We start from the raw sequence: 27,455 nt of genomic DNA on the forward strand, positions 1-27,455 counted from the left end.
GAGACCAGTTTGTATGTGGCCTATACAGTGAAACTTCACGACAAAGGTTATTCTGCGAGGATAGCGTGACCTTCGCGTCGGCCTTCAAAAAGGCCGTTGCGTTGGAAGCAGCCGCGAATGACGCTGCGGCAGTTGAACAACGGACGACGACGGACGGCGCGGTGCATGCGGTGCACGCGCAGGGGGCGCGCCCACCGCGTCTCGACGGCGCCGCGCGCGCGGAGTTGCGGCGGCGTTACGAAGGTTCTGGAAGTAGGGGCCGTCATGCAAGTGGGCTAAATAATCGACAGAAGATCGGAGCGTGTCTGTGTTGTGGAAGCAGAGACCACACTAGGCCGGACTGCCGCTATCAGAACTTTACTTGCAGGGTCTGCCTGAGGCCTGGACATCTGCAGCGCGTATGCCCTAGTGCGGGACGGAAAGCGGAGGGTCAAGTCCTCCGGCTAGATACAGCACATCGAGTGGAAGGGATAGAACGAAGCGGGGAGGACGGCGAACGGCCCGTCTCATACGCGTCTCGCACGCTTAGCTCGGCGGAGGCTAACTATAGTCAGATCCAACGGGAAGCACTGGCGATAGTATTTGCGGTTAAAAAATTCCATACGTATCTTTACGGTCGTAGGTTTATTTTGCGTACTGACCATCAACCGTTGATAGCCATTTTCGGTTCAAAAAAAGACATCCCGCAAATGGCGTCGGGGCGGTTAATTCGATGGGCTATTTTACTGTCGGGTTACCAGTACGACATCGAGTATGTTCAATCTAAAGAGAATAACGCCGATGCCTTATCTAGATTACCAATACAAGCACCGGGAGGTAATAACGACGCGAACACGTTTATTCAATTTATTGAAAATAGATTCCCAATTGATTCGAGTCAGATTAGGATAGAATCAGCAAAAGATAAATATATATCTAGAGTGTTGGAGTTTGTGAGGACGGGCTGGCCCAAATCGGGTTTTAAAGAAGCGGACCGAGAAATGAGCGCATATTGGCGGCGTCGCGAAGAGCTATATGTCGAGAATGGATGTTTGATGTGGGGCTGTCGCGTGGTCGTGCCCCTGGCGCTGCGGCCCGCGGTGTTGGCCGAGCTGCATGGCTCACATTTAGGTATGGTTAAATGCAAAGGGCTCGCGCGAAGCTTTGTGTTTTGGCCCGGTCTAGATAACGACCTGGAACGGATGTGTTCAGCGTGTCGGACGTGTGGAGACGTTGCGGATTTGCCACCGAAAAGCCCATTGGTGCCGTGGTCGTGGCCGTCCAGTCCATTTGAGCGGGTTCATATAGATTTTTTTGAATTTAAAAAGGTTTCCTACTTAATTTTAGTTGACGCACACTCTAAATGGCTCGAAGTCGTACCTATGTCTACTACGACTGCGGCAAATACGATCTTAAAATTGAAGGAGATATTTTCCCGTTTTGGACTTTGCAAGATCCTGGTAAGTGACAACGGCCCGCAACTGTCCAGCGAAGAATTTTCTTCATTTTTGAAAAACAATGGTATTAAACATATTACGTCCGCGCCATATCACCCTTCTTCTAACGGAGAAGCGGAAAACGCTGTTCGAACGGTTAAAAGGGCTCTAAAAAAAGCGGAAGCTGAAAAAATTAACAAAAATAGTTTTTTGCAAAGATTTCTTCTTGATTACCGTAATAGTATCCATGGTACTACCGGGGAAACACCTGCGAGATTGATGTTTGGACGTCACCTTAGATCGCGGTTAGACCTATTAAAATCGGGAGCTGTGGAATCGGTATCGGATCGGTTGCAAAAAAGAGCACTGGCAAAAGGCGGAACTGAAAGGGTTTGGGTTGAAGGAGATAAAGTATGGGCTCAAGACTTTCGCAAGAATAAAAGGTGGTGTACAGCGATAATTAAGAGTAGGAGGGGACGAAATATGTACGAGGTTGAGACTGAGGATGGTTTGCGATGGACGCGACATGCAGATCAATTGCGTTCTAGTTCGGCGGAGACCAGTCGAGATTCGACGTCGAGTAACAGTCGTGGTCACCCTACGGTATCTGCTCAAGCAGCGTTAGCTGACTATGATAGCTGTTCGTGTTCGGGTAATGAGGTTGACGACGACGGGGGCGAATCTCGTACTGGAACATCCCCGGTGCTAAATAAACGGAACCGACGCCGACCAGTTCGGTTCGGTTATGATAATATTATTTGAACATTGTAGTTGAATTGCATTTATGTATTAAACCTTGTATTTAAATATTTAGGTATGTTAATTAAGTTATAGTTTTGAGTACTTTTTTTATAGTGGCCTACGGAATGTTTAATTTTAAGTATACAAGTAAATAATAGAACAGTAAAAATGTACCCATAATAAAGGGGGGGATAGTGTAGTATATTATAATGTTATGCGGGTATTCTAGGAAATAATATTGTAGCTGTCAATAGATGTAAGCAGTCCCTAATAAACCGTTGTTGCAACTCGGCGTTTTACTTCGATATATTACAGGTTCCATATCTCCAGAGAAAATAGGAACCTTTATACGATGGCTCCGTCGTCTGTCTGTCTGGCCTGTCTGTCAAACCCGTGCAGGGAATCAAAACGTATAGGGTACCTACTTCCCGTTGACCTATACTTAGTTAATAACATAGGTAATTATTCAATTTGGCAGGTAGCATTGTCTTATAGCACAAGTAAAGGAAAAATCTGAAAACCGTGTATTTGTCATTAGGTAGGTACATCATTTTTTAGGGTTCCGAACCCTTATAGGATCACTTTGTAGTCTTTCTGTCTCTCTGTATGTCTGTCCGTCTACCGTGTCTGTCAAGAAAACCTACCTATAGGGTACTTCCCGTTAACCTAGAATCATCAATCAATTATTTTATTTTGTTCTTATTAAAGGAAAATATCCGAAAACCATGTATTTGTGGTTACATCAAAAAATTTAAATGTGTTCATGTACAAATAATATTTTTTTTCAATTTTCAAAGTAAGATAACTATACCAAGTGGGGCATCATATTGTATGCATAATAATTTTTGATTTATCGTGTAAAAGGTCGGTAAAAAATCCCGAGTACGGAACCCTCGGTGCGCGAGTCGTCTCGCACTTGGCCGGTTTTTTATCTATAGTCCTTATAGCTTACCTAATGTAGGTATAACGGAAGAAACGTGTGATTTATCATGCTTGTTTTACGTAAGCACATAAACTGCAGTGCGATAAACCTGCACTAATCCTGTAAAAGCCTTCCAATATTTATTGCGTAGTACCTAAATTAAAATAAATGAATTGAAATGAATTAATGAATTTATTTATTTCATGTAGGACAGCTTATGCCATTTATGATATTTGTGCCAATCATTTGCTCAGACATAACAGGGCTCTCTCAGTCACTTACTCCATACAATCGTAGTCCCAATTTCATTTGAATATTAAGCAACCAAAGTCCATGAAATTTTGCAGACATATTCTAGAAACTAATATCTGTGCCTGTGGTGTTTTAGATTTTTCTAAAAATATGTAGTTTTAAAATTACAGGAGCTCAAAGAGTTATATGTGAATTTTTAAGACCGTGTAACTTTGAAACCGAATATTTTACCAGAAATCTGGTTCCCGGAACGTTTCTACAAAATTTCATTGAGTATGATTGGTTAGTATTCCAATGAGAGACGAACTAGGTACGTTTGTTTATAGCGAGTGACGGAGAGACCCCTCTTAAGCTACACTGTTAAAACGAGACAGCATTATACCGCGGGCATAAATCTGTCTCGTTTTAACTGAAGTCTAATCAAAGTCAAAGTGCGCTCTATAGATTTCAACATAACACCGAGTTCGGAAAGAAGCTGCTACTGAGAAGAGCTGGCAAGAAACTCCGTAGGTAGTTGCTTTTTTTAACCAACTTCCTTTTAACAAAATGTTATAATATGTATGTAAATATGAGACAGTGGGTGGCATTGGTACTACTACCTTATAGGACTATGCCTACTAACTAGGTACCTAATTATTACTATTACACCGGTCTTCAGTAGGTAAATAGAGAAACGTTGTAGAAAACTAATTTGAATTTCTAAACAGACCGAGTCCTCTTGCTTGGAACCACTTTAGCACTTGGATTCAATTTGCAATAATTGAGTCGTTTCCAAGCCTCTATTATTCACTTTATTTTGACCGAACTAGACATCAATTTTATGATCACTACAAAATAAGTATTTTTTTGTAATATCAATACGAAAGGTTGGTTTATTTTAAACGTATTCAACTCTGTAAAAGTCTTTCCTATAATGGAAATTAGGAGCTTAAAATCTGGAAATTATATTAACGGCGAAAGAAAAAATCGTCAGGAAACTGAGGATTCTCTTGACCAGCGTGTTGGATTACGGCCTTTAAGCCAAATGTCATTCTGCGAAGAGTTCCGTGCTCACTGGATGGGCGCGGGCCGGCGGCGATAGGTTGAAACGATGATGATGATGGCTTCCTTTTACCAAATGAAGCTATAGACAAGTGTATATTAAAAATTTATAACACCCCCGACAAGTGAAGGTTTACAGTAACTAGAAAAGAGCTGATAACTTTCAAACGGCTGAACCGATTTTCTTGGATTATACCTAAGAACACTCGATCAAGCCACCTTTCAAACAAAAAAAAACTAAATTAAAAACGGTTCATTAGTTTAGAAGCTCCGATGCCACAGACAGGTACACAGATACACACATCAAACTTATAACACCCCTCTTTTTGGGTCGGGTGTTAAAAACAATAGGTATAACACCTAAAGAAATAGGTATAGTACGTACCTACTTAATAAAGATATTAAGCCGAGTATTATGATTCAAATCATCGATATTTATTTAGTGGTCTTTATCAGCAGGAAAAGTGTGCAGTAAACTGCGGTAATATTGTGGGATAATACTTTTCAGGGTTCCCTACCCGAAGGATGCCAACGACAGCCTATCTACAATAAGTCAATCAGGCCTCCGCTCTCTGACTGTCCGTCTGTCTGAGGCTGAAATCTATAGAGCGTACTTTGCTCAGACTTAAGACACTGTTAAAACGAGACAGCACTATAACGCTCACATCGATTTGTCTCGTTTTAAGTCTGAGCAAAGTAAGCTCAAAGTACGCTCTATAAATCTCAGCCTAAGATATACGAATATCAGCGAGCGAGCTGTATCACATGAATCGTAATAGGTAGAGAGTTGATATTTTCACAGTTTGTATTTCTATTGCGGTTAATTAGCGAATAAGTTATAAAAAATTCGATTTTGGCCACCACGAAAAGAAAATAAAAATACGTAGTGGCACTGAAGTTCTAACAGTGCGTACAAAGTCTACTTTATTTTTATTTTTATTATTATACTAGCTGTGCCCGCGACTTCGTTCGCGTGGAATAGTGACTTTTCGGGCAGCGTGATTCTTTAAATTGACATAACTTTTTTATTTATGAACCGATTGACATGAAATAAACACTAAATGTTAAGTGAAGCTTACTACAATATATTAGTGAAAACCGTATCTAAATCGAATAAGCCGTTTCTGATATTAGCGTGCACAAACACACAGACAAACAGACAGACAGACAAAAAAAAATTAATTACAATATCGGGTTCGGCATCAATATAATAACAACCCCTGCTACTTTTTTTTTATATATTTCCATTGTACAGACACCACTTTTCTACAATTTTATTATATGTAGGTATAGATACAGATAAACAACAATATTGCACTAATTTCCGGGGATGTATTCTTTCATTCTACTGATAACAAAGACCTTCAAGAATGCACTGTGAACAGTGCGATCTATAAAGAATTGACTACCTACTTACATTTAGATTATACCTATAATTACGATAAAATTATGCTTAAAACATAACTTATCCAAATTGCATTTATAAAGACCTTGATAAAGCGCCCCGGGCGCACGGCGCAGTGAAAACAAGACAAAATGCACTTCATCATTATCATGATCAACCCATCACCAGTCCACTTCTGAGCACGGATCTCATTTCAAAATAAGGTTTTATGCCATTGTCCGCCACTCTGGCCTAGTGCGGACTTCTCACGCCATTGAGAATATAATGGAGAACTCTCAGATGTACATAGGTACTGGTTTCCTCAAGTTTTCCTTCGCCATTAGGTAAAGCAAGTGATATTTTCGCGCGCCAGTTTCGTTCCATACAATACTTACACTTGGCTTCGCAGCATATACTCGTATTCGCCGTCGTCCGCGCACCATGGGCGCTTGAATATAATCATAACTCGAGCATACTCAGACCGAATAACTTCAGTTAACTTTTTACCTGATGCGAAAACAATGCCAAGGTTTTCAAGTACTGGCCTTAAATAAATCACAATTTCTCCTTTGATACTGATAAATTACTTATTATTATCAATGCACCTACAGCCAGTGACGGATTAAGACTACTTGATGCCCTAAGCAATCCATGCCTGTGGGCCCCCCTATCCGTATGTTTACTAGAATCGTTCTTTTTAAACCTTTACTGCCTAAAAACATTAGTTTTTAGGGTTCCGTGGCTGAATGGCAAAAAACGGAACCCTTATAGATTCGTCATGTCTGTCTGTCCGTTCGTATGTCACAGCTACTTTTCTCCGAAACTATAAGAACTATACTGTTGAAACTTGGTAAGTAGATGTATTCTGTAAACCGCATTAAGAGTTTTACACAAAAATAGAAAAAAAAAACAATAAATTTTGGGGGTCCCCATACTCAGAACTGAAACTCAAAATATTTTTTTTCGTCAAACCCATACGTGTGGGGTATCTATGGATAGGTCTTCAAAAATGATATTGAGGTTTCTAATATCATTTTTTTCTAAACTGAATAGTTTGCGCGAGAGACACTTCCAAAGTGGTAAAATGTGTCCCCCCCCCCCCCCCCCCCCTCCTCTTGTAACTTCTGAAATAAGAGAATGATAAAACTAAAAAAAATATATGATGTACATAACCATGTAAACTTCTAACGAAAATTAGTTTGAACGAGATCTATGTAGTTAGAAGTTTTTTTTTAATACGTCATAAGAAATTAAATTGTGTTTAAATTTTCAGAATAAGATAACTATACCAAGTGGGGTATCATATGAAAGGGCTTTACCTATATATTCTAAAACAGATTTTTATTAATTTTTATGCATGATAGTTTTTGATTTATCGTGCAAAATGTCGGAAAAATACCCGAGTACGGAACCCTCGGTGCGCGAGTCTGACTCGCACTTGGCCGGTTTTTTGTAAAATAAGATGATGAGATGGTAACGTACTTTACAAGTGGAGTAGGTGCGACAACAATAAAAAACCGGCCAAGTGCGAGTCAGATTCGCGCACTGAGGGTTCCGTACTCGAGTATTTTTTCTAACATTTTGCACGATAAATCAAAAGTTATTAGATATACATAAAAATAAATAAAAATCTGTTTTAGGATGTACAGGTAAAGCCCTTTCAAATGATACCCCACTCGGTATAGTTATCTTATTTTGAAAATTGAAACATATTTTAATTTTTTTTTTAAATGATGTAACCACAAATTCGCGGTTTTCAGATTTATTCCTGTACTTGTGCTATAAGACCTACCTACCTACCAAATTTCATGATTCTAGGTCAATGGGAAGTACCCTATAGGTTTCTTGACAGACAGACAGACAACAAAGTGATCCGTTCGTTAAGGGTTCCGTTTATCCTTTTGAGGTACGGCACCCTAACAAAGCATAATTTATTTATTTATTGAAATGCATCTTGCGGCTTTCGGGGGCATTCGAAGTGTGGTGGCGAGTGGGCAAGCGGGAGTGGGGTTATGACTCTAGGTCGGACTCTATGTCAACTTAAAACGCGCGAATTTTCAAATTAGTCCTAGAAACTTTTTTTGGTGACGTGAGAGTGAGATGTGATGCCCAAAGGACGGATTTTTTTTGTGCTTCTTCTGGTGCCCCCTCAGACGTGATGCCCTAGGCAATTGCTTAATTTGTTTAAGGGTTAATCCGTCACCAGCATGAACAGCTGTCTAGAAACTTGAAATTTTGGCATGTAGGATTACTAAACGTACAATTACCTAGGTACTTACCTCTTGGGGTTTTCTCAGAAATTCTACGCAAGTGATTTTTTTTGCATTCCATTACAAGTTAGCCTTTGACTGCAATCTCACATGGTGGTAAGTGATGATGCTGTCTAGATAGAAGCGAGCTAACTTGGAAGGGGTATTGCAGTTTTTAATATCGCTTTTCATCAGCATCATACAGGAACAGCATCGTACCGGAACGCCGCGCTGCTTGGCGGCACCGCTTTGCCAGTAAAATTTAGTCATTTATTTCATGCATTCCAATATTTATTAAAATATTTATTAATATTTATTAAATGGTAACTAGTCACGGCCAAAGTCTTCCACAAGACCGGGCCAGAGACAATTTGAGAAACTAACGGGTCAGCTAGTCGAAATAAAAATACAAATTCTGTCATAATATTGGTTTATTATAGATAGTGACCCGCTCCAACGGGCAGAGTACATCGTGTATTTGGTACGTCACTAACCATCTGTAAGGCATTGCTATTGTTTTTCTGCGAAATCATGTGCCAGATTCGTAAAAATATTATATCTCATAATTATAAAAATCTTTTGATAAACCTAGTTCTTGCAATTCACGAGCGAGCCTTAACTTTATTTGTAGTTACGTTGTAGTACGTATACACGCACATTGCGTAAGTGTGCGTGTCTGGCCGACCAATCAGTCGCGAGCAAGCGCTCGCAAACGCACACATTTACTTTAATGCCACGCACACTCGTGAAATGAAAGTACTATACCTGCAGAATAGGTAACGAATTTTTTTTTTAAACGAATATTCGCGAATAGTACCTAATATAGAAAACACAAAGTCGTTACATGTATTCGTTTTTGTGAATATTAAACATTGATATCTTTCACTAAACAATCTGTAGTGAAGAAAAGTACAATTTTTACGCGCTACCAACTACTTGGTATATTAAAAAAATATAGACAGTATAGTATCATTGTACAATAAATTCACAAATTGAAATAAATAATAGGTTAATTATAAACTGATCGTTTAGAAATTTCCTAGAATCTTAACGGTTTTTCATTTAAATAGAATCTGAAAACAGCGAAATGCAAAATGAAAATACTTTCGTTAAATATTTCTAAACAATCAATCTTAATAGTTAGTTACATAATGGACAAAACTGGCGCGACTAATAACATATTCAAAGTTCAAACGCCTTAATTAACGCGCAAATCGCCGCTTAGCAAATGCGTCTACGAATATCAATAAGAGGATACAATGAGGCTGAAGGCATATTGCGGGAGTGATGACCTGTCGCGTCTTTTCCAAGTTGTTGCTAAATAAACTGATTCTCCCCCTATACCTAATTTCCTTTATGAAGTGCGTAATTTGTTATTCACAAATAACTGTGCATCTATGAGGATGCAACTTCAACAAAACAGAACAAAAATAGGCGCATTCACTATACATTACATTACATAGTTTATAAAGTTTACATCAAATCATTGTTCTCAAAGTTTGATGAATGAAGTGCAGATCACGCGAAATTTCTAGCTTTCTTCTCTTTTGCTCTAAATATGAGAAGAGTGTGAGAAAGAGATGCATGCAACTTAAAGTGGGTATATTTTGGACTTTGGTTCGCCTGATTTTAGTAACCCAGAAGTTTGGCATAACTTAAGCCCGAATAAAACACCGATCTATAATATTGTCTTATAATAAACCTTCACTATCTATTTATTTATACTGAGGCCTCTGTCATAATAATTTGATTTAGCTAGTTTTGGGTTTGCCAAGGGTCGATTGCTACTTACTATTGGATATTCCATACTAATTTTTAAACCTCGAAATTAATAGAAAAAAAAACTAAATAATAGAAAATATAGAAGTAGGTCAACAAGAAAGAAGAGAAGCAGTCATTTCATTGAAATTTTACAATGGTACAAACAATTTGGTGTAACCATAAAAGTGGAGGCAAAATTAGTATGGAATGGTTTTATTTTTTATTTCAAAAATTCAGTATTTTTTTTTCAAAGTAAGAGAAAATACACACGATTAAAGTAAATTAGCTTATTATGTATACTGTAAGATAGCAGATATGTCTAATATAAAATGATTATTATTTAATCCCGAATAATTTACAAATACACTAAGCTCCTATACTACAAATGTTGAGTAGCAAGCAATGTATTGCGCAAGCCGGCCGCTCCGACTTTGATCTAATGAGCGTACTTTGATTTGCTCAGATTTAAGACTGAGATCTTTAAAACGTACTTTGACTGTACTCAAGACTTCAATTTCAGTTGAAACGAGACAGATTTATGCCAGCGAGAAAACGCTGTATTGTTTTAAGTGTCTTAAGTATGAGCAAAGTCAAACTGCGCTCTAAAGATTTCAGCCTAAAGTCATATTTAAGTCAGATTTACGTGTCTGACATAAATGCCTCGTTTTAACTCTAAAGGCTGTTTTTGCTCAAAAAGACCGTCAAAATGAGACAGGGATAATCGCTGACATAAATGTAGAGACATTTCGAACTGTTTAAGTCTGAGCAAATTCAAAGTACGCTCTATGGATCCCAGCTTGTCTGAGCAAAGACAAAGTGCGCTCTATAGACTTGTCTTGTAAAACCGTGACAACTGCCATGCCGTTCGTTCTCACGAAATTAATTTCGTCTCCGTGGATTTGGGTTTTTTTTTAGAAATCCTGAAAGAATCCCTATTTTCCGGAATACCTGTCAAAGTTACTGTTAAAATCGGTTCAGTCGTTCTGTAGATTAACACGGATATTTGGAATCTGATAACATGTAAGTAGTCTTTTGGGTTTGATAAAAGACACGTATTTTGAAATCATCAACAGACATTTGAATTTTGTTTGTAGTTATGTAATTATAGATTACAACATAAATGATACTAAAATGACTTCAACTCAAGGCTTAGCGGCGTATAAGAACGACAAATCACGTAAATGGTTACAATTACGAAACACTATAATACTATAGCAATCTTCTATCGAGTGTAGTAAATGATAAAGTTATTATATACGCAAGGCATTATGACATAGCGGCCTTCTCGTGACTAATTAAAAGCATGGTTTTACGTTCACATAATTTAATCCAAATGTACATACATTTTTGTTATATTATAGACTTTTTATCGTGGCACGGCCCTACGTAGCTCAGAGCTTCATATCGTACAAAAATAAAAACATTCCCTCGATGATTTCCGCTTAGTTTTCGTCGTAAAGCGGCGTGGCATCGCCCAGAGACATTGAACGGGGAGACGTGTTCGTGTGGGGAGTCGAACGGGCTGAGTGGGCGCGAGATGATCGCCCAGAACTGTGGCCGTGGGGGGTGCTTCGCCCGTCGTGTCGGGGGGTTCTCATGTCGTGTCGGGGGGTTGACCGCATATCGTGTCGGGGGGTCGACCGAGAGTCCATTCGCGGAGTTCTCGATGAATCTCTTGGCGTTGACATTCCGTCGCTTCGTGGGGTAACGGGCGTGTCGCGTACCGTTCGGTTGTGCCGCACCCAATCTTCGGCAGCTTTTTGCCAATCGGAAGGCTCCGTGTACACCGGCATTTGGACTATTGGCTTGTGACGTGGTACAGCAGGAGTTAGGAAATCGGGCTGTCTGGGTGTTGTGGCGAACGGAGTCATGTACGGGGTTTGAGCAGACGGAGTGTACGGAGTATTAATATACGCTGGACCAGGCGTGTGCGCGGGAGTGTGGAACGCAGGAGTGTGAGCCGCGGGAGTGTGGTACATCGTTGACGTCATCCCACCGTGGGGAGTACGTAACGTGGGCGTCCTCTGAACCGGGGTACCAGAAGGAGGTGGATCTCGGAAGTGCTCTTTGAACCATTTGAGAAAACTACCTAAGGAGTCAAACATTCTCTGCCTGAACTTATAACCATCTGGCGTCACCGATACGTACTCGTGCGTACATCTCGACCTAGGAAGATACGATAGGAGGAATCTACCGGGATGATTCTTAGCTGCGGAAATGACGTAGTGGATTTTGTTAGGATTCTTCGCCTTTTCTTCCTTGAGTATTTCTTCGGCTTTGTCTCGCATGCCGCCGAGCGGTTTGTAGTATTTGTACGAAATGAGATCGCGCGCATGGCCAGCCATGGGTGTGACGTGCCGCGCGATAATTTCGTCCAAGTCCTCGAACTCGGAGCCCTGTATCCAGAGACTTCGACCTGATGAAAAAGGATATTTGAAATTATACTTTGTTCAGAAAATTTTAATAAATAAAATTGGAATAGGCTTCAAGCCTCGTCATGCCATACGGGTTGAAGACTAAGGATCCCAGACGGGTCCAAAACAAGTTGAACACAGGCCAAAAGTATAACCGTATTTACTAATTTTTATAATTTCTCCGGCAGATAATTTAATAGATGTTACAAACCTAGTGAGAAAGCGTTTTCTTTTCCTTCTTCCCGCACGTCAATGTGCTGACAGATGCCATCTGCCACCTTCCACGTCACCGTCAGGTGGTCTGCTCCCTGTAATATAGAGGGGGTTTGGTCACATTGTCAAAAACATGCCAAAAAATCACACAGAGACTAGATTTAGAAGCATATTTTCGCAAGCTGGCCTAAGGGCGGTTCCGCACTCATCCAATCCGAATCCGTAAAATACGTGCCGAAGTAGTCATTTGTATGATAATTTACGAACTAGATCTGACTTCCATCATCCGATTTGTCTCCGTTGTCCGTGAGAATATCTCGGATGTGCCTCAGATTCAAATCGGACATAAGACGTAGATATATCAAAGATGTCCACTGAATAGCTTGGATTCGGATTAGAGACCGAATCAGTGCGTAAGTAATATGCAGCCGAGCAATATAAAGCCCAGCAGTTCAACCGAACTGCCGGGCTGTGAAAAGCTAGCAGACAGACAGACATACACACTTTCGTATTTATAATATTATTATTATAGTATGGATAAAATAACGATTCTCAACTGACCTTACTACTAGGCCTTATAATAACTTCTCCCTGAGCCATGTTCTCCATGAACTTCTCAGCCTCCGCAAAGCTGATATTGTGGAAAGCGGGGTGCACTATGACTCGCTTGACATACTGCAAGCGCTCCTTGGTTTGCTTCGCTTCGGTGTCTTTGCGCACGTCTTTGTCTTCTGCTTCCTGGTCGTAGTATGGGTCTTTTGGAGGTCTAAAAATACAAGTTTAAACCTACCTTCAATATACCTTTGCAACATAATGACGTTGATAGATTTCGGGGATCTTATTATAATTATAGACTAAGCAGCTATCGCTGATGCGTCTATATTTGAAATGCTTCGAGTTTTCTAAATGTATGTAAAATCTATTCTTGAAGTTTGACATAACCACATCCTTGGGCTATTTATTCCATATATGAACATACTAGGTAACATAATAGGTATATATTCGATAGCCTCAAAGTAAAATGGTCCTAAACCGTATTGGTTTAAGGTTCAAGTTCATTCATAATTTAAGTTTGCGAACTAAAAATCGATTGTGTTGAAAAAGTGACCAAAACTAGATATTAGGTCGACTAAGAGTCAAACTAATCAATCTAAATGGGGTGCTAATAAAATCTATCTATTACGGTTGATGAGATACTGCCCACTGACAGATGGACGGACGGACGAACGGACGGTAATAGGATCCCATTGGCACCCTTCCGGTAGGGAATCTTAGAAAGTAATATAAAAAGGCCAATACCTCCACTCATTGTTTTTGTCCAACAAGTCGGAAGATTTGGAGGAACAATCCACGGAGAATCTCTCGACGTCTATCTTCAATATCCTACAGTGTATCGTTTGGCCTATCCGGACTCTCTCCGTAGGGTCCGTCACATGTCTGTCTGACAGGTTCTTTATATGTATGTAGCCGGACAGGCCGTTGTCTAATCGTATCCGTACCCCAGTCGCTTGACCCGGACATGAACCAGCATCGAAATGGTTCCATACCTGAAAATCCACCATACCATTAGCATACCACATTACCATAGTCTAAGTCAAAGTCAAAATCATTTTACACCGGTCACAAGCCTCTTAAAAGAAGGGGCTGGCAAATTAAATTTTACAGAAGAAGCAAAAAACTGTATGAAAGCTTTTGAAACTTTACTTGTGACATATTTTTATTAGTTACAAAATAATATATTTTGACTATATTTTCAATGGATTTTGTAGGAAAAAATTTTCAATGGATTTGCAGGACCAAATTATAAAATAATTAAATTGCAGTTTCGATGCGCAATTTATTAATTGTATCAACAAAAATTAAAAATAATTACCTCTGACAACTCAGGAAAATCATTTTTCCGACAAAAAGGACACTCCCACAGTCCAGTCTCGTCGTTCCTGACAGGATTTGCCTGATCCAACTTTTCCCTTTCCGGCCTTCTATGCGTGATACCGATTACTGTGGCCAAAACCATTTTTCCTACAAAGAAAGTTTCCGGAGACTCTTTGGTTAGGATATCGAACAGTTCTTCAGCGGTTGGGGATCGATAAGCAACCCTAAGATCTTTATACCTAGAGTTCAATTCTGCTCGGATATCGTATAATGTTATGCTCTTATTGCCGAAGCCTTGTCTCTCTAATTCTTCAGCAAAAGCGTCGAGATCCAAGTCTTTTAATCTTTCTGGTGCTTCTAGGATTTCTTCTAAGGCTCCCGCAGGGTTTGCATCTTCATCCTCGTATTCCAAAGCGTCAACCGCCATTTTTCGTGCCCACTCGTACGTTTCCGGATGCACTCGAGATCCGTCAAGTACTTCAATATACGCCTCAGTACTGTCCCCTAGACTGCTTGTATCTATTCGTATAAACCCAGAACAGTTAATAAAGACTTTCGGACCCATATGACACACTGTCACAAGTTGTGTTCTATTTTCTAGTTTCTGATTGGTTTGTTTGAAGAGTTTCATTAATGCTTGGGCCTTCCTTGGCCCTAAACCGCATACAAATTGTAGTAATTCCGTCCCTCGTCCGGTTAAAACTGCTTCGTTAACGTCAACCCCTACTTCGTTGACTCGATTTACAAATTCGAGTTCTATGCCTTCGAGTAAGTCTTCTTTAGCTACATGGTCTTGGAGAGGATGGTATCTGAGGCAGAGGATTTCTTCGTCGGGTCCGCAAAGTTGTGATATCTCCATGAGTGGGTCTTGCAGTAAGCGTCCTTGGCATATTGCCTGTCGTAATGTATCTGGATACTCTCTGAAGTCATTCTGAAATTAATCGTCAAAATGTAAACACAGTAGATTTAGCCAGTTAATTACGCCAGGATTTTACCGAGTTTCTAATCGAAAAATCAGCTTATGTGACATGGTATAACACTTTAATCGATAGTAAAGTTTTGGTTTTAAGGTTTTTCTGGAAATCTTGGTGCTCAAGGTCTCTCGCAACTCCACAACCCTTATTACGTTTTCTGGAGGAGAATTCCCCCCATTTTGTGGAGCTGACTGTGCTAGTTTATTATACAAAACATACCCGTCCCCTAATGCTGTTGCTGTAAATCTTGCTGATAGTGTTATCGGCTATCTCCACAGGGATGCGCGGGAACTGCTCGTCTTCGATCAATTGCTGCACGCACTCTGCGACGTCCGCTTTAAGGTTCAACGCCTCTCGTGACTCACCGCTTATAACAATCACGTGCGGTTTCTTGCGGAGAATAAATCTGGAAGAAAGAACTCTTTTTTATTTTCAAAAAAATTAGACAGGACCGCTATCTAAATTTTTTTCGTACATCTTTTCATGAAAAAAGAATAATATTTAAGATCGGTTCTAAGAACCTATTTGTTTTTATGAACTTGGTTGAAAAGTAGAATATAGACATCTGCAAGAATTCCAAATAAAGTTGGCTTCCAGATGAATTAATTCAATCATTTAGTTATGGTTATAACGTGTGCGCACGCAAAGTGCACGCAATTTAGTACGTACGTAATCGCGAGTAAGTTATATCACAATATATAATTTTATTGCTCATGGATAATATTCCTCTTTCGCCTCCAAATAGAAGTAAAAATAGGGCACAACAATATATCAATTGGTCCAATCCAAATACCGCCTTTCGGGTTTGTGTTATCGTTGTCCTATGAAATTTAGACTAACTTAAAACACATACCGTCGCAGGGCGGTCATGTCGCCTTCCTTGTTGCGTCTCTCGAGCGCGTCCCACGCGTTGCGTCGGTACAGAATGTGCGGCAACCGCAAGTGGTCCACGACCTCACCCGCGGCGGCCACCACGCACGCGAACGCACAGTGCACGCGGTCCGGCACGTACGCGATCGACATCACGCGAAGACCTGACAAATGAAAAATCTAAATATATAAAAGGGAAAGCTGACAGACTGACTGATCTATCAACGCACAGCTCAAACTACTAGATGGATCGAGCTGAAATTAGACATGCAGATATCATGTAGATTGAGATTATGACGTAGACATCCTCTAAAAAAGAATTTCTAAAAATTCAATCCCTAAAAAGGTAAAATAGGGGTTTGAAATTTCTGTGATCCACGCGAACGATGTCATGGGTATCTATCCATCCATCCATCCATCAATCCATCCATCCATCCATCCATCAATCCATCCATCCATCCATCCATCCATCCATCCATCCATCCATCCATCCATCCATCCATCCATCCATCCATCCATCCATCTATCTATCAGCAAAGTGAGTTTACTTAAATTATGAATGGTGATTCGGGACTTACCATTAGTAGTGTCCCATTCATCGTCATCATCATCCGATACTCTGGACTCGTAAGGGGCTATCTTCAACCAGTCGTAAAGACGTCGACGGCAGCATCTAAATACATAATTTTGTTTACAGATTGTGACCAATATGTGCCATGGGTTGATTAATACGTATATTGTGCCATCATAGTATTTTAATCCTAAGAACATTATTATAGGATCTTTTTTTATTCGGATACAAGTTAGCCCTTGACTACAATCTCGTAAAAAAAAGTAAGTGATGATGTACTCTAAGATACTTAATCGCTTGGCGGCACGGCTTTATCGGTAGGGTGGTAACTAGCCACGGCGGAAGCCTCCCAAGAAATATGGAGGAAATGTGTTATTCATCAATCTTCAAGACAACAAGTTGACAAGTTACTCTCCCTTACTTGAGGACGTATTCCTTGGACTCCTGCAACAGTACAGCGTGCAGCTCCCGCCTCAGCTCGGGCATCACAATCTTCGTGAGCGCCAGCGTCACCGCTTCGGCTCTCAGTTCGTTCCACGCTTGCACCGTCGCCGCGAACTCGTCCTACGACAAACAGGAGCGTTGCCAAATCACAGAATCATGGCATGTTTGTGACTACGTGTTATTTCGGAAGTGTCATTTTTAGGCTCCCGTACCTCAAAAGGAAAAACGGAACCCTTATAGGATCAGTTTGTGGTCTGTCTGTCCGTCCGTCCGTCCGCCCGTCCGCCCGTCCGCCCGTCCGCCCGTCCGTCCGTCGTGTCTGTCAAGAATTCCCGTTGACCTAGAATCATGAAATTTGGTAGGTAGGTAGGTCTTATTTACAGTAGTAAGTTTGATTTATCGTGCAAAATGTTGGAAAAAAAAACCCGAGTACGGAACCCTCAGTGCGCGAGTCTGACTCGAACTTGGCCAGTTTTTTTATTATAGTCCAGTTTTTAATCCCGGAGAAAAGACATTTCATGTGTTGTGTTTTTTACGACTCTTTAATAGTGAAAACAAAAAAAACTGATTACGAAATTAAAATAGTTAGTTACCTTTTGATACAGCTGCTTCAACTCTTCTAAATAATTGGAGCTGGTGTTCCCCTCGATCTGCTCGCTGATCTGGATCTCCAGCAGCCGGTCCTCGGCCGCTATCGTCAGCTTGAGGAACTGGTCGCCCGACAAATCGCGGACGGGCTTTTTCTTTAGATATTTCATACTGTTAACAAAGTTTATTACTATTATTTACACACAGTCATTTATGAGAAAACTGACGTAAAGAAAACAAGGTTTTAGTGATCGCAAAACGTTTATAATGTAGTCTGAACAAGAGGCTTTCTATCTATCTGTCTATAATTTTTATGGGACTTCAAAAGCGTGATTTCGTAAAGCGTAAACCGAGAAAGTATTATAGAAGTTTCCTAAAAAAGAATTGTACCTATAACACGTATGGGTCTCGTCAGTGTACTTCATGCCGCGGGCAGTGGGCCGCACAGAGATAGTGGCCCGCTCCCTGAGCGCATCTCGTAAAGTGGCCCGCAATAGTTTCATAAAAAGCACGCTTACCTATAACACGCATGGCTCTCGTCAATCTCCTTCATGCCGCGGGCAGTAGGCCGCACGGAGATAGTGGCCCGCTCCCTGAGCGCGTCCCGTAAAGTGGCCCGCAGTAGCGGCTCGCGAGCTATTTGCACTCCGCACATGTACACCGCGCGACGCAGGACTTCTGTCGCTGAGCCGTTGGCTTGCGTCTACATACCAAAAAATATACATTAGGGTCAACATTAAATGCAATATTTTTAATTCAATGACAAAAGCCTGCGCTTGACTCCGATGTTTTCTGTAGGCTTAATATGAGTCTGCACATTTCGACGTTAGTATATTGGACGTTATGTAAAAAGTATCCAACCCACACAGTTTTAAGATATACCGTTTAAAGCTCAGTCTTTCCGTGTGTGCATTGGATCTTTTTCAGGTAACAACGTCCGATTTAGAGTTACGAAACATTATACCTAATGTTAGAGTTAAACAAAGCTCCCTTACTTTAAGATTCGAGTTGGTCTATTAATGTACCCAAGCCAGCACCCCAAGTGAAAACTTAGTGAGATGAAAATTGGTATTAGTGTTTCGATATTGGAAGTAAAAACTCATACTTAGGCTGGCATCTGTAGAGTCGACATTGGCCACTATTCTTTGTTGAAATTCCCGGGATTATTAGTAGTGATGTTCTTAGCTCATATAATAATTAGACTCACATAAGCCTGCGCGGCGTCTATGGGCGGATCCGGCGGTTGTTCTACCTCGTGCCTCTGGTAGTTGTCTCGGACGTTCTCCGCGAACTGCTCCGGACTCAAGCCAAACTGCTTCACGAGGGGACCTGACGACAATCGTGCAAAGTCAGGCCACGACAGACAGTGGAAAGGTGGGCAGATATTGAGCAGAATCGTTTTTTGGAATCGGTAAGTCAAAGTTACAACGGGACTTTTAAGCAGGGCATAGACCTTGGTATATAATGTCAGTGAAGTCGCTGGCCCCTACGCCTGAGCTTCATCTGGTTGTATCAGGCTACGAGAATGAAAGAGAGTATTTCCGCACACAATTGTGCACTATTCTGTTATTATTATATGCTATGGCCATAATATTATTACGTTTTATATGTAGTAGTGTGATTTGAAAAAGGAACATTTAAATAAACTATAGTTGTTTTGATTTTATCAAAAATCTTCTACGCTCTTCTTTGAAGTAATCTTTCCTCGTCCACGGCCGCTACAGCCTCCTTAGGATCTACTCCGATGTTCTCTGTGTTATCGAGTCAGTCACTCACCAATGCCCGCTTTCCTGCACAGTTCGTAGGGGCCAGATCGTACAGCATACTTCACTTCAGTGGGCTCTTCCTCGTCGGGCTGAGCGGCGTCCACGGCCGCCACAGCCTCCTCGGGATCTTCCCCGTTCTTCTCTGCTTCTTCACGAGCTAATCTCCTGAGATTCGAAATATAAAATGCTACACAAAACATCTGGAGGCTGGACCTAGCTTTCTTTCTATCTTTCTTTAATATGGGACTAAGCTGGTAAGACAAATGCTTAAACAAAATTTAATAAAATGTCAAAGCTACAGAATGTAGTATGAGAAAGTTATGGGAGTACAAAATCCGTATCCATACTAATATTATAAATGCGAAAGTGTCTGTCTGTCTGTCTGCTAGCTTTTCCCGGCCCAAGAGTTTAACCGATTTTGATGAAATTTGGTAGAGAGTTTGCTAACATCCCGGGGACAAACATAGGCTACTTTTTATCCCAGAAAACCAAAGAGTTCCCGAGGGATTTTTAAAACCCAAATTCACGCCGACGAAGTCGCGGGCGTCATCTAGTAACTAGTTCTTTATAAATACAGATGATCCCACTATTTTCGATTAACCACGTGAGAACAGCCGATATCGATATTTATAATAGAAATCACTCACAATAGTTTGAACGATTCAAAATTCTTACTTTTTCTCTTCCAACTCCTTTTTCCTCTCCTTAGCCCGCTGCACTTTTTGCATCTCGGGCAAATCGTTTGAGTAATAAAGGAGGAAATGTGTATGTACGTCGCGCAACTCTTCATTTGTTTGGACGTTCTTCATTCTGTACGAAAATACATTAAAAACCTGTTATAAAAACTTAAAAAATAACATTTTTCTTCAATCATTAATTTTTCGTTTTAGGTTATTGTGAAATAAAATGTTTATTCAACAGAAAACTTTTACTGAGACTATAATAATGGCAGAAAAATTGGCAAAATGTGAGTGTGCTTCACAAATGTATCAAAATTAGTATTTAAGTGTTTTGAGAAAAATTCATACAACAAACAAAAAGTCCTATGACACATAATTAAAAAGCTTAAAACCATTTTATTTACCGTGCGTACAGCCCTGACTTAAAATAAATGTCACCTCTCAATGTCTTCGTCCCGGATAAGTCTCATGGTTTCTGGTATGGGCGCGTCGGGGTCGGCCATCACTTTGTCAAGTTGGTACTCCCGCATGTTCTCCACCAATCGCAGCAGGTTTTCCTTGCGCTGCTTCAGTTGGCACCACTGAACAATACAATTTTAACCTTGTTACTTAATGAAATAAAAAGCAGAAAAACATGGTATTTCCAAACTTTGTACAAAGTCATTGTACATGTCTCATTATTGTCAAAATATTACATGAATTGTTTTTCAGATTTTTATCTAGAGTTGAGTAATAGTCAAATCGTGATTACAGAATTTGGCTGGACTATTTTTCTTTCTCAAAAATGATTGAGTTTTACCATTGCATCCAATCATCTAGGAATTAGTTTTAAATTTAAGATTTAGCGTTTAATTGATCTCACAACAAAATCTTATACTACATGAAATAAGGCGATTGTATCGCGATTTGTAATAAATAAACGAGTAAAAGATGGCTACTAACTGAAATACCTTGGCATCATACTTGTAGACTTTCCACAGGTCATTGATACTGAGCTCCGGCTGGACGTATTCCTTGCGGTAGAAGGCTATGAAAGGGACCTCTAGTGTTTGATTCCGCATGAAGTCTAGAGCTTGACGGATCTTCACTACAGTGCTGGAACCCCTGTAACAAAAAAAAAACAATCAATCAATCAATCAGCCTGTTTGCGTCCACTGCTGGACACAGGTCTTCCCGAGAACGCGCCCTCACACACGATCCTCCGCCTTCCTCATCCACCCACTTCCCACTATAGAGCTTAAAAAATTAAACCTGATTTGATATTTGACAGATTCATACTCATCACTCACTTCAAACTATTTCAAAGATTTTGCAATGAGATTTACAGTAAATGAAATTTTCTTTAACTTTCTTTTAATTCATTTACTTGTAAGTGCAAAACTGTCTTCTGTCTATCTGTCTGTCGGTTACTTTTTCATGGCTCAGCAGCTAAACTGATCTTGATGCAATTTTGTAGAGATAAGTTACATCCCATGGACAGACATAGGCTACTTTTTGTTACAGAAAATCAAATTCGCACGGGATTTTCAAAGGCTCATCCGTTTTAAGATTTATAAGATTTTTTTTTACAGAAATACCTTGCATGGAGATTATTTGTTATCCCAAAAATCGAAGAGTTCCCACAGGATTTATAAGCACACTAAATCTAAATCCACGCGGATGAAGTCGATGGCATAATCTAGTCACTAATGACTTCTTTAACATCTAATTCCACTAGACTCAGTTTTTATCTAGTGCTTTGGTGGCTTTGGTGGCTTTGCAAAGGTTGGTGTAAAACGTTCACTATTCATTAAGTTTGTAATTAATTAAATAAATAAATATTGTTTTTTTACTAAAAACATGAAATTTGTTAAACAATGTCTAGAATGATACCTTATACTGATAAGCACAATGGACTGCCTTCAAGACAGTAGAGTATCTCTCCTTCCTTACACAGGAAGGAAACTGAAGTATGAGACTGAAGCATCACACTCAATTTACTTACCGTCTAGACCTGTCCCTCGCGTCCTGAGCATCGGCCTTAGACACGGGCGGCTTGAGGAAGGCCTGCTTGTAAATCCATTCTGCCTCATCTTCCAATTCCGTACTACCTTCTTCCACCGGCGTGATGGGTACTTCGCGTATTTGCATACGCTCTGGCACGTCCGTTTTACGGATCTGGACGTTAAGTAATAATTTATTAAGTTTTTTGAGTATTACTTTATTAATTTTTGTAACATTAAAATAATCTAAGATAGTAGCAGCACCTCCTTAGATATAATCATCCATTTTTCAAGAAACTATGAAAGGAAGATAACTAGGAACATATTAGGAAAACTTTTTTTGAGGTAATTGTCAACACAAACTGCAGCAAAGTGCTCATAAATTATTTATTATCTATCAATGAAAACTGCTTGAACATTTTGCTACTCAATGTGCGCTGACCCTTATGCACCACCTAAGCAGCTTAGAACACAGCTCATTATCGAATTAAATTTTAAACATGGCCTCAATTCAAAGGTTGTATTTTGTATATTCACAGACTATTAATTATATTAGTCACACTGACTATCTTTACAGAAGGAACTATATTAGAACAATTAATATGGAATTTCATTTTAATGATGATGATAAGTTTACCTCATTATCCAAATCAGTGAAGTGGCTCCTCTTCAATTCACTTGGCTCGTATATCTCAAATATGGATTTTTTACTGGGCCGCTTTGGTTTGCCCTTTTTAGTCCTTCTTCTTTCACCTTAGACAAATAGAGAAACGACGTAGTAACTCAGAATATTTAGTACATAGTACCTTACAGGTACAGGTACAGAAGGCACAAAGACGTTTAAATAAATTGCAACTCTTGTCACAACACAATAAAGTGCAATTCAGCTCGCACATCACTGCAGTATAAAGTTTAAACACACCTCTCTTTTATCGCGTAAACTCTTATCTCTCTTCTGTTCCCCTATTTAATAGCTCAGAGATAAAATTTCACAAAAAAAAACTAATACAGTTTGAAAAGTGACAAACTTTTATCCCCTTCAAAAATATATGCCTATATAATAGTGCCTAGGCACAAAATAAATCTACTGTCAAAATTTCCGGTTTCCAACCCCAGTTGTAAATGCTGTGTGTTGGTAAACCAGTCATTTAAGAATCAGGATGTCTTTTTATACATATAGATTTCAACTTACCATCTTCTTCCTCATCCTCAATATATTCATCCAAATCTTCGTCTTCCTCATCCTCATAATCCTCCTCTCCGTACTTATCGAACTCATCGTAGTCAAAGTCCACGCCGAAAATATCTTGACCCTCTTGCAATGTGCTGTAAATGAATACAATAAAATAATTATTACCTTTCATTATGGTCTAACATTCCAGTCTCCTGGAAGGTTAGACCATACTGCACCAGAATAACAGATTTAACACTCCCTTATTGAGAACTCTCAGACTTATAGATTTCGTTACGATGTTGTCCTTCACCTTTAAATTCAAGTGATATTTATTTATTTAAAATGCACATAACTCCAAAACGTTATAAGGTTCATGCCCAGGATTAAACATCGGAATCCCCGAAGGCAATAGCGAGCAGTATATAAACTCACGCATCAGTGAATATATGCTTCCGCTTCTTCTTCCTCTCGGCTATGGGTCTGCCGTCATCATCAACTATGAAATCATCAGCATCTGACTCCAGATCCTCATTCTCATCATCATATTCCACTTCTCTCGGTGCAGCTGACTCTGAGCGATTTTCATCTTCCTAAAACCAATATAAATACAATAATTTTAATATGAAAGAAAACTACTCTTTTACAAATCTTGTGCACCTAGTTGCTAAATAAAATAATATAAAATTTGATGTGTTTGTTTGTTATTTTACCTCATCAGAGCCTCCTACAAACAGCTTCTCAGCAATGACCTCCCTCTCCAACTCAGGATCATCTTGTCCCTCATTATCACTGTCATCATCCTCTAGACGTCGCAATCTCTTGAACTTATTCTGAAAAAAGTACACCAATTAGTAGACCAACCCTTGTATTATGGATTATTACATTGTTATAAAATATGTAAATAAAACTTAAATATGTAGTTACATACCCTTCCTGTGAGATTAAAATTTGTTAGTCAGTATTTTTTATAATTACTGTAATCTTAATTGTAGTTTAAAATATTGCATAGGTGTGGCTGTACCTATATAAGTTTAGAATAAAACCCCTATGTAATCATTTGTAATAACTGATTGATTGATTGAATTAAAATAGTAATAGGAACACAGGATGGATCAGACAACTAGTCTTATATTCTCTGACAAGAAAATGTGAGTTTAACCATTCTATTATATTTTTTTTATTTTATATTCAATGTCAATAACCACAACTAAAACTCTGGAATGAAATGAAAATGAAAATGAAAGTTTCATGGAGTTCTGGCCCCTAAACTAGAACAGATAGGAAAATATTACATTATTATTGTCTGAATTTTATACAACTTCTGCTTATTTACACGCCTCAGTCATGAGGTGTGAGACTGGAGAAAGAGAAATTAGCTGTGGTACTCTTATTAGCTGAATCAAAAAAAAATGCACCAAATTGAAAACGCCTCCTTTTTTGGAAGTTGGTCAAAAAAGATACAGAACAGCAATGGACTTCTGTTATTGTTGTTGACACAAATGCATAAATATATATGTATCACAATTCACACTAATATTATAAAGGCGAAAGTTTGTATGTGTATGTGTGTGTGTGTGTGTGTGTGTGTATGTTTGTTACTCCTTCACGCTTAAACTACTAGACGGATTGGACTGAAATTTAGATTGGAGATAGATTATAGTCTGGATTAGCACATAGGCTACTTTTTATCCCGGAAAATCAAAGAGTTCACACGGGATTTTTAAAAAACCTACATCCACGCGAACGAAGTCGCGGGCATCAGCTAGTAATCTATATAATCAAGACTATTAACTGCTAAGCTCTTCCAAAAGCTCAGACACTTTTTGAGTATGATTTTTGATCTTGGTGTTACAATCTAAAATATACTAGCAAAGATGCTACTGGTTCTCACCAGTATAACATTGGTACTGTAGAAAATGGAAATCACAATAGCAGGCAAATTTAATACAGAAAGCACAAGCCCTGCATAGTAACTATTTCCATGAAGAGGAGACAAAAAAAAAATTACTTACCCTAGCAACTTTTACACCCAAATTCTCCTCAATCAAATCATAATCCTCATCTTCAAGTCTGTCATCTAGTTCATCATCACTTTTCTTTCTTTTCTTTGGCCCCACACTCGCATCTGAATCTTCCCCATCGCTACCTGATTCTTCTATTGGAGCATCATCTATCAAATCCTTCAGCTCTTCACGTAAACGCTCCTCATCATCTAAAATGTATAATTAGCCTAATGACTGATTACAGAAAAGACCTAAGTTCTTGGAACAATTCAATACAAATATTGATTTTTATGCCTCCAAAATACCCTGAAAATATTCTGATCACAAAAAGTTCATAATCCATACAAATTCCATCCAAGGGGTCATGACCCTCAGCAATGAGCAATATGACTATAATAAAGAAGCAAGGGAAGACAGGACAGTTATCTTTGGATAGAGATAGAAAAATAAAGCAGTTTCATAATAATTAGAAATCCATACTTTTTAATATTATAAATGCAAAACTATATCTGTTTGTCTGACTGCTAGCTTTTGCAGCCCATTCATTTAACTAAAGATGAAATTTGGTACAGAGATAGCTTGGACCTTAAAGCCTATTTCTACTCAGACCTTGCAGGCATCATCTAGCATACCAATATGTCACTTCACAAGTTTTATAGAAGTCATTTAATTTTATTAACATAAAATAACCAATTTGATTTACAATGTAAAGTTAAGTTCATAACCAAATGAATTATTTATCTATTACTTAGATGATGCCAGCAACTTTGTGCATGTGGAGTTTTGTTTATAATTTTTATAAACACAGAAACTCTTTGATTTGCTAAGATAGCAAAACTACAATAATAAGATATGCAAGTGGCCTGTCTGTCTCCGAGATACAAACAAAGATACAAAATTGGCTAAGCAGATGGGCTGTGAAAAGGTAACAGATTGACACTCTTTCACATTTTATAATATTTGTTGACAGAAGACCATGGACTTATTATATGAACAGAAAGTAATATGAATATAGTTAAAACATAGTGCTTTTCATAAAGTGACTATATTTGTGGCCTACTTATGATGACATAGTTACTAAAGCTGTAACCATTGCATCTAATTCCGTTACTATATAAGTGCGAAAGAAAACTGATCGTTCCAAGGCTTTGAATGCGAATTAATTACTATTGGTCTTGCAATTAAATATCGAGCATACCTTCCTCTTCCTCGTCTTCGTCTTCACTCTGCACGGCAGCTTTTCGTTTTGGTTTCTTGCGTTCAGCTGGCTGTTCGTCCTCAGAATCTACCTATAGGTGTAAATCAGGCCACCGTGTTAAAATAAACTCCGCATAACCACTGTAATGTGCATTCGTAATCAAATGCGAAGCCCAAGCATTGTTTCCGATCATACTAACCTCGCTTTCCTCAGCTTCGGATTCCAAGAAATCAGCCATGCTCACTTAAATGCTAAGGGAGATTTGTTTCTTATTAAAAATACTTAACTAAAAAGGCATTTATTACTACGAAATCTAAATGAAAAAAGAAAGCCTGCGAAAAGAAATTCACTAAAAGTCAATCGCGACCATAGACTAGAGTGGTGCTAGACCATTGTCATATTACTGGTCTGTGGTCATAAAATGTGCCATTTCCATGGATGAAGGGATGAAATGCTTGTTTGAGTCATCACAGAGTTGTATGACAAAAACCGACAAGGCGCTTGGCACTTGAGTGGAGTGCAGTTGTAGCACAAAGGCTGCCAGTAAATAATTTCTTCTCAAGTTTAAGGAATATCTTGAAAATGTGAATGTTGAAAATTGAGTAAGTTTAATCTAATTTTAACTGAGAGAGAAATAAAGAAAGCCGTCCTATTTGTACATCAAAAAGAATCATAAAAACCATTGATAGGCCAAGGACTTGCAACATATCATGTTACTTACCTAGTGTTAAATACCGTTATAAGAAGACAAATTTATGCTGTATTAATTATTATCAGAATATATCGCGAAGTTAACTATGTGGCTATATCGCGAAGGTCGGGATTGACTCTAATTTTTAAAAAATAGTGAAATTTAGATTATTTTACTTAGCAACACCATATACAAGGAGGCAGATGGAACTTTGGCCACGCGCCAAGAGAGCCTTGTCAGTTGTCAA

At 39.1% G+C, this 27,455-nt stretch overlaps 1 protein-coding gene across 1 annotated transcript; it reads right to left on the reverse strand.

The window, feature by feature from the left end:
* Window positions 1–8,417: 8,417 nt before the first annotated feature.
* LOC123872268 (transcription elongation factor SPT6) lies at window positions 8,418–26,898 on the reverse strand. Its single transcript, XM_045916441.1, has 24 exons — window positions 26,717–26,898; window positions 26,518–26,608; window positions 25,329–25,528; window positions 24,027–24,146; window positions 23,749–23,906; window positions 23,335–23,468; window positions 22,780–22,895; window positions 22,145–22,317; window positions 21,111–21,264; window positions 20,599–20,741; window positions 20,156–20,290; window positions 19,491–19,645; window positions 18,922–19,043; window positions 18,233–18,417; window positions 17,720–17,885; window positions 17,104–17,246; window positions 16,690–16,784; window positions 16,095–16,275; window positions 15,461–15,647; window positions 14,266–15,198; window positions 13,692–13,939; window positions 12,954–13,158; window positions 12,391–12,487; window positions 8,418–12,181 (listed from the first exon to the last, which is right to left on the reverse strand). Exons 1-24 carry the CDS (start codon window positions 26,753–26,755, stop codon window positions 11,208–11,210), a joined length of 5,154 nt encoding a protein of 1,717 aa, XP_045772397.1. The 5' UTR covers window positions 26,756–26,898; the 3' UTR covers window positions 8,418–11,207.
* Between the last annotated feature and the right edge of the window lie 557 nt (window positions 26,899–27,455).

This window comes from Maniola jurtina, chromosome 15, assembly GCF_905333055.1.
Source record: "Maniola jurtina chromosome 15, ilManJurt1.1, whole genome shotgun sequence".
In the NCBI taxonomy this organism is placed as follows: Eukaryota; Metazoa; Arthropoda; class Insecta; order Lepidoptera; family Nymphalidae; genus Maniola; species Maniola jurtina.